Below are 8,722 nucleotides of genomic sequence, written 5' to 3'. Positions count from 1 at the left end.
GTAGTAGACTGCAGTGAGAACTGTGCTTTGGACTGTATGAGGTGACCTATGTACACTTTGTATCCTCCTGTTTTGTACACCGCTATTGATTTGAAACAGTAGGTCAATAAATGACTTTCTTGCTGCTCTCCGATATGGGAGTGAATTGAATTCTCAGGAAAGCATAAAAAATGTCCATGTCATGGCAGAACCATGTATTGTACTCACTGTGACTGACCATTCCTCCAGCGACTGCTGGTCAGGCTGTATGCATTAAAGAGGATGGTCTACAATGTTTAGCAGACACAAGTTTTGTGGACTAATCAAAGAGGATTGACATCTATATATTTTACAGGGTGAAAGTGGAGATGCCGCTGATGATGAGATGGCAACGCGGAAAAGTAAAAGTTGCAAAGAAAGTCGCAGTCGGAGTGGTTCAGATCCCCCAGAAATTGATGAGCATGAAGAGCAAGGTCTGGAACTCAAGTGTTCATAGCAGTCCTTTGTAATCTAGCAGTGTTGGACGCCTAATGGTTCATGCATTGAATTAATTGTCCTTAGGAGGCAAAATAAACCTCCAAATTATTAAAACACTTGTATTCTAGGCCTCTAGTCAAATTGCTGCAGGTTTCCAGAAGCTGGACATTTTCACTGTGATTATTAAGAGTAAAACGAGTAAAAGGAAACGAAAAATAGTGCAAATAGCTGTATTTATTGCTGTTATATATCTGATGATAAAAGCAGGATAAAATGGGTTGTGTTGAGCTCGGACGCATTGTCATATATGAATAAGAGATGCAATTTTGGTTTTGTACAGTAATAACATAAAAAGCTGTAATGGGGAAAGTGTCTTCACCTAATATGAAGTAGTTTGTATGGACTCCCTAAAGGCTCCTTACTACCTGGTGTCAAGTAAAATTATGTAAATGGAACGTATTGGTTCCAGTTACACCATACCCACTTGCAGTCAGAAGCATTTTTGAGGCAGCATATTTTGGAAGCTCTCTGCTCTGTTTACCTGACTTGTTGCATTTCCCTTGACTTATCTTGTTTATCAGCAGATCAGACTATTGCAGCTGGTTTTCCTACATCTCACACCCTTCCTTCACGAAGAGCTCATTCAGTGTCGGCTTCTGGATCTCCAAATTTAACCCCCGGGTTAGTAACTCCTCTCCGACCTGCATCCTCTCCTGTTCTGTCCAGCTCCAACAAACCTCCATCTACGTAAGTTTAACTATTATTTCAATTATGAGCAGAATATAGTCAAATCACTGCATTATGTTCTATGTTGTAGTCATATTTATGATACAAAATTGACTTTCCTAGTTCAACTGTTGTAAATCAGTTGTACTTTTTTAGTAACAGTAAAATCATCAAAGGATTTTTGTCTAAGCCTCTTTTTGGCAGTAAATTGTTTTACCTTGCATTTATGTTATGATTATGCCAAAAGTTGCATTCAGTTGTATACTTTAACTCATAAATCAAGGCATTAAACTTTATTAAAATGTTTTAATTCACTGAAATCCTAGCACACCATAAATGTGCGGAGTTGCACACTTTGTTCTGCAGTTAAATAATAATAAAATCTTTCTATTTTGTCCAGCACATGGAGCAGTTCAAGTTGGCATGGACGAGTTAAGGGTGGCATGAAAGGCTTTCAATCATTCATGGTTTCCGATAGCAACATGAATTTCATTGAGTTTGTAGAACTATTCAAATCTTTCAGGTAAACTCCTATATGATGCGTTGTGTAAATGGACTGGAATTGTCAAGGATTGTACATTTTCAGTCATGTCATTATCTTTATTTTTAGCGTACGAAGTCGCAAAGACCTCAAAGACCTTTTTGATGTATATGCTGTTGCCTGCAATCGTTTGGGTTCTGAATCCATTCCACTGTACACCAATTTGACAATCGATGAAAATGTCAGTGGTATTCAACCAGATTTAGGTTTGTATGAGGCGATCTACAGAGGTCTGTTAGGATAGGTTTATTATCTGCATGTAATGCATTGCCCTGAGATCCATTAAAAGGAATGTGAATGCAATTTGATTGCATCCCAGAATATAGTAATCAGTATGACAGACGCTGTTTCTATATTCACGACAGTTTAAAAAACACCGTTGGGTCCATAAATGTAAAAAGGTGCGTCCCAAATTCCCTTTTTTTTTTTTTTCACTGCCATTGTGGGAAATTATAATTATTGGTGCACACATCTCAGGGCAACAAGCCATTAGCAGTTGTTAATCCAGCTTTGAGTAGGTGACTAAGAGATCTCATGAAACAGCCTGTATGATCCAAATAGATGTGTGGCATATACAGCTCTTAATTGTATTAGTAACTTTGTTCATTTCTGTATGTTTAAAGTCTGCTTTTTGTTCAGACTTTTTTTCAATAATCTGTTTCCATATACTAACTGATTTCATTAAGTTTATTGACCTTTTGGAAACATATTGCAATTGTATCACGTTTTCCATCAAGGAAAAAGACCTCTCCATATTAATGTTGTTCAGTTGTTGGCTATAGGATTTGCATCAGATTTTAAGAAGTTACTTCAGAAATAAACACTTTAGGCTTCAACTTTGTTTCCTTGATTTTGAAATTGGATTTTAAGAAGTGCAGTATTGTACTACAGTACTGTACAGTGTAAATAGAAAATGCCAAGAGGTTTGTTTGATCATTAAAGTGATCTAGCATTTTGGGATTTAGACAATGAGTACCGTGGTAGCTGCGGGTTATTGTTACTGAAATGTGTGGTCATAATTGGGCAGCACGGTGGCGTAGTGGTTAGCACTTCTGCCTTCCAGCAGTGGGGTCATGAGTTAAATTCCCGATCATGGCCTTATCTGTGAGGAGTTTGTATGTTCTCCCCATGTTTGCGTGGGTTTCCTCCGGGTACTTCGGTTTCCTCCCACACTCCAAAAACATACTGGTAGGTTAATTGGCTGCTAACAAATTGACCCTCGTGTGTGTGTGTGTGTGTGTGTGTGTGTGTGTGTGTGTGTGTGTGTGTGTGTGTGTTAGGGAATATAGACTGTAAGCCCCAATGGGGCAGTGAGTGAGTTCTCTGTACAGCGCTGCGGAATTAGTGGCGCCATATAAGTAAATGAGGATAATTGGGGTGTTCTATTAAAGGGAATGTCTGATATTATGTGTATTATACCTATACTGTAAACAAATATACATAATAGTTTCTTTTTTTATAATTTATGTGCGTGTGGGCAATATAATATGTGTATTCATTTATATTATGTCTATACTATATTACATCACAGATGTAAAATCTGAATAAGGGAAAGCCTGACTGTGTTTTGTTTCATGTTTTAGATTTGTTGACCAGGAATGTGTCAGACTTGGGTTTATTCATTCGCAGCAGACAGCAGTTGTCAGAAAACCAGAGGCAAATCTCTGATGCCATTGCCGCTGCCAGTATTGTAACCAACGGTACTGGAGTGGAGAGCACCTCTCTCGGCATATTTGGGATGGGAATACAGCAATTTAATGACTTCTTGGTCAATTGCCAAGGAGAACACTACACCTATGATGAAGTCCTCAGCATTATTCAGGTATAGAAAATATAACACCACTTTCTGAAACTCTGTCAGTCATGTAGACTATTCCATCAGAACTTACATGTGTAACAGGACACCCCTTAGGGCAAAGGTCACTTCCATTCGCAAAACTGATTACATCTGTGATTTGTCATTCTTACTGTTAACGTTGACAATAAGATTTTAAGCTAAGCAAACAGGGTCAGTGAAGAACCTGTTCAAAGTTGCTGTATGTGTAGATTTATCGTTGCTTATAAAACTTTTTCTCATTTACGAAATGCATCGATTAATTGCGTTTTATTTTTTCTTTCTTTAAAGAAATTTGAGCCAAGCATTAGCATGCGCCAGCAAGGACTTATGTCGTTTGAAGGATTTGCAAGGTAGTCATTGTCAACGTGTATCCTGTGGTGTTTGTTTTGCTTTCTAAACTTTAGCCAGGTTCATATTCTTTATTGTGTTTGATATTTTTACATGGTTTTAGGTATCTGATGGATAAAGATAACTTTGCATCAAGAAATGACGAATCTCAGATAAATGTTGAAGAGCTGCATTTCCCTCTTTCATATTATTTCATTGAATCATCTCACAATACTTACCTTACTGGTCATCAGCTAAAAGGGGAGTCTTCTGTAGAGCTCTACAGTCAGGTATGAGAATTCAATGTACAGAATATAGTAAACTCTGTATCCGGCCCGGTCACTTATTTAAGTGTGATTTGTCTATGGCCAATAAATTACTTGGCAGTTCTGTACTAATATAAGCTTTGTCTTTTAGTCAGTAAGTGGATGGAATAGGCTCCACAAATGTATGAACAGTGAAACATTTTGGCATGTTTGTTGTATAGTGGACTGTTTATTGTTTATTGTGTGTTACCATCGTGATGATTTTATTCTATTCTTACTTGTCTGACTCGTATCCCTTTCCACCATTCTCTCATGACCAATCATCCCCATCCACTCCTCCTAGCCTCCCTGGATCATTTCACTCCTTCCCAGCCCTTTAAAACATTCCTTGCCGGCTACAGAGTTTTTATGTATGTATCTAGCTTTCTTCCTCCATCCATCCTTCCACACCATTTTGCGTCATACTCTTTGTAATATACCGTTAGCTGCTGTAAATAACTTTAAAAATAATATATATTAATGGTATTTAAATATATATAAAAAAATTCCATTGATGTAGCTGGGAAATTGGGAAATGTAATACATTATAAAATAACACAGCAGAGACAAGAAAAGCTTTTCCATTCTGTACTCCAGCTTTGTTTAGTGTTGAAAATTTGTCATTGTAGAGTACTACTTTCAGACTTGCTGCATTGACCTATTATTCTAAATTTACAATTTCCCACAGGAAATACAGTTATAATATGCTAGCTACATTGTGAAGTTGTGGATAACAGTAACACTTTGAATTGATATATTTCTGCAATAAAAATGTTTTGTAAAACCAAAGTAGTGTTTTATTTTATTAGAATTAAGATTCAAAATTTATATTTTAGGTTCTTTTACAAGGCTGCAGAAGTGTTGAATTGGACTGCTGGGATGGAGATGATGGCATGCCTATTATATATCATGGACACACACTGACCACTAAAATCCCCTTTAAGGTGAGGGTCAAGGTCTCTGATAATGCGGTCAAGGTCTCCGATAATGCATTCCCCATAATACAAGGAAAATTGTTCCTGTTTCATATATTACTGTATATTGAACTGTATGCAAAACACATTATTATTTATATGTTATGTTATAACTACCACTATATACCTTAATGGGAAGTTTCTGCACAGCGAGTAGAGTTGTTTTTGATTGCTCAGACCATGTGACAAACAATGGGAGCATGTGATTGACAAAGGCCAACTAGACAGTGTTGTAGCCTATAACCTTTATTGAATTGTTCTCCATAACTCACCTGGGCATTTATACTTTTATTTGTAAAATAGTCTGTACTGCTGTTATAAATAAAGAAAAATACACATTACCTCTCAGAGGTGCTTACTTTAAAAAGTCTTGTAAAGCCAATTGCCTATAATTTGGCCACTACGATACCTTTTCCATTGTAGTTTATGAATAATAGTCACTGTGATCTCACAACATCCAACAGAACTATGCGCACACCCCAGTTTTCATACTAGCCATTCTTGACTGCAATAGCGGATATGCACCATTGTCCTTGTTGTTTAAATTAAAATAGTTATAAGCTACATTGTTTTATGATATTTTAATGATTGGGCTGCCAGAATCTGACTTGTATGTGTTTTTTTTTTTTGTTTGTTTTTTTAACAGGATGTAATAGAGGCTATAGGCCGAAATGCATTCATCAACTCTGAAATGCCAATCGTACTATCTATAGAGAATCATTGCTCGTTACCCCAGCAACGTAAGATGGCTGACATATTCAAGGTAAAAAAAACTTTGATTATATCTGTCTTTATGTCTGTATTATATTAAGTGTATGATTTTCCTCACAATATTATGCCGTTCTATTTTAGACTGTCTTTGGTGAAAAGTTGGTAACAAAATTCCTATTTGAGAGTGATTTCTCGGATGATCCAATGCTTCCTTCTCCATGGCAGTTACGAAACAAAGTACTATTAAAAAACAAGAAACTCAAAGCACATCAGACCCCTGTGGATATTTTGAAGCAGAAGGTCAGTTGCAGACATGTGGCTTGCTGGCTAAGGCTAATTAACTGGTTAACCTGATACTTCATTAAAAAAAATTAAATCAATAAATGTCACACAATGGGGCAGATTCCATTCGGCCACGTTAGTCTAGGATTAATGAGGCGTTAATGAGGCGTTAGTACTATTACTTTAATACGGTAATAGAAACCCGGCTTTTTGCTTGCGGCCCCGAGAGGTGCGAGCAAAAATCAGCGTTAACATTACCGTACTACTGCGCATTTTTACCGTATTAACGCAGGACGCTTTATTCCTAGAATAACGCAGCCAATATGTGTCATCGTTTGTAATTAAACGTCACCTGCAGCTAAAAAGCTGAAAACAAATGTATTCCTTTGACAAAATTACACAAGTTTCAGGTTCGGCAGGATTTTTTTTCTCTTGAAATTCTCCATATGGCCATTGAAATTTTGCTTTATGAACCTGATATTCCACTTGATTCAGTTTGTCTCCTTTCTTATATATGAGCCAGACAATCTGCTTTGGAACTACACTGAAGCTGTGACATTGATTGATGTAAAGTCTAGTGGAGCTCACAATAAATTTAAAAACCATTAGTGCTCAAACTGGTGTGGCTTCACTATTTGGTGCCCGGTGTGCTACAGAATAAAGAGATTATTGGTATTAATACTATTTGCTTGTGTTGTAATTTACACTGCATAATATGGTAGGTTTAGTTTGAGCAGATGTGTTTGTAAACTTAAATGGAAATAATTACAGCTTATACAGTAGCTGTTGAAACTGGCAATATATCTTCCTGGGGATCGGTGCCCATCATTTTTGTTATTGGTGTTGGACTTTTAACTATAACAGCACCCCAACACTGACCTCCTGATCAGACGTAAGCAATAATTGTGTTTAGTGTTTGAGGGTACATACACACGAGAATTTTACATGTATTCTGTTCACTTCTAACACAGGCTAATAGATCATCCAACTCCTCTTTTCTTTTGGAAGCAGCATGCACCTTCCTCTAGAGATTAAGTTGTGGACGAAAAAACATTGGTGTCCATGGAAGGGCTTGATTTACATGAAAAACAACCATCAAAACACTCTTTCAAACACTTATCCATATATGTATGTAGTAGGGGCAAAGTATTCAGACCGTGATGGAGGTTTCTGTGATGGGACCCAATAATTTGTAGTTATTTTAGTTATTAGTTTAATAGTAAATCATCCACACTCATCAACATTTATATAGCGCAGCAAATTCCGTTGCGCTTTGCAATTGGGAACAAACACGGTAATAAACAATACTAGGTAATATAGACACAGAGGTAAGAAGGCCCTGTGCCCAAGCTTACAATCTATTGAGAGGTTACTCGTTTAATGTACAGTTAAACAATATATACTTTTAAAATATATATATATATGCAAATGTTATTGCCAGGTAGATATTGCAAACATTTGCCGTAATATTTATGTTGCTTACTGTACATGGACATATTTTGAATTTCAGTTTAAATGCATGTTCCCAGAAGAGTTCTATGCGTGTATATATATTGTAATGATATAGATTATCTTATGCATCTACAGAACATTACTCTCATTCTTCATGGTGTCTGAGAGACAGGCAGTAAATTGAGTTCTTAGTGCTGGCATGGCATAAAACTTAAGCTAGCTCTTTATTGAATTAAAGGTTGTAGCATTTCATTTTACAGAAATGGATATTAGCCTAAGGTTTATTTTTCCCATACATACATGCATAACACAGTGTCTGCTGTCACGCTATGTAGGCTCATCAGCTTGCCCACATGCAAGCACAAGCCAGCAACGGTACCCAGGTGATGAATACAAGCACCAATAATGAGGAAGAAGATGATGATGAGGATGATTATGACTATGACTATGAATCTCTTTCAGATGGTAAGAAATGTATATAAGAATTTATAAAGGATATCTCCACCCAAAACTATTTTGTCTATAAAAGTATTTTTTCCTGGTGTAGAGTTTTTTCATTAGGTTTTTTTTTGTATATCTGCATTGTGTCAAAGACATAATGAGCCCTATTATGCCTTTTCCAGCTGCATTGGTTGCTAGCGCTCACTAACCCTGGCTATCTTCATTGACATATAAGTAGTCTATATCTGTCCAATTGTCATTATCTGCTCTCAGTCTCCGTCTACTTCTCATCCACTGACAGTTTGGAACATGCACTTTGTACAGACATTTACTGCATTTTCACACCTACCAAGAGTCTTATTTGCATGAAGACCATCAGGGCAGTGTAGACATTAGTGTGCGCAGTACAGATGTCTAAAGTGAATAATAGCATGTGCATGTGAGGAAACTTGCAACTGTATTCCAAGACTATTGTTTTTGTATTTTCTCAAGAGCAATAAAAGTCCAAAAATATTTGTGTTTTTTACTTTTCCATTGGTATAAATTGTTCTTTGTCTTGGACAATCTTGGTTTAAGATGAGAGTCTCCTTTGAGTTGATTAACCAAGAGATCGTCTCTCTACCTGGGACTCCAGGGTACGGGAATAAAATCTTTGTGTGTGTCTACTTTC

General features: G+C 36.8%; 1 protein-coding gene across 2 annotated transcripts in view; it reads left to right on the top strand.

Annotated features, from left to right (window-relative positions):
* PLCE1 (phospholipase C epsilon 1) overlaps nt 1-8,722 on the top strand; it is a 238,935-nt gene that overhangs the window by 197,183 nt on the left and 33,030 nt on the right. For both annotated transcript variants that reach the window (XM_075216434.1, XM_075216435.1), the window contains 11 exons: nt 335-452; nt 1,041-1,203; nt 1,583-1,705; nt 1,793-1,929; nt 3,307-3,545; nt 3,849-3,910; nt 4,012-4,177; nt 5,029-5,136; nt 5,813-5,929; nt 6,019-6,177; nt 7,947-8,076. In XM_075216434.1, coding sequence (XP_075072535.1) covers nt 335-452; nt 1,041-1,203; nt 1,583-1,705; nt 1,793-1,929; nt 3,307-3,545; nt 3,849-3,910; nt 4,012-4,177; nt 5,029-5,136; nt 5,813-5,929; nt 6,019-6,177; nt 7,947-8,076 — 1,522 coding nt within the window. The remainder of the gene's footprint in view (nt 1-334; nt 453-1,040; nt 1,204-1,582; nt 1,706-1,792; nt 1,930-3,306; nt 3,546-3,848; nt 3,911-4,011; nt 4,178-5,028; nt 5,137-5,812; nt 5,930-6,018; nt 6,178-7,946; nt 8,077-8,722) is intronic.

Source organism: Mixophyes fleayi, chromosome 6 (assembly GCF_038048845.1).
Source record: "Mixophyes fleayi isolate aMixFle1 chromosome 6, aMixFle1.hap1, whole genome shotgun sequence".
In the NCBI taxonomy this organism is placed as follows: Eukaryota; Metazoa; Chordata; class Amphibia; order Anura; family Limnodynastidae; genus Mixophyes; species Mixophyes fleayi.
The sequence above is the reverse complement of the archived record's forward strand: the minus strand, read 5'-3'. Positions and strand labels throughout refer to the sequence as shown.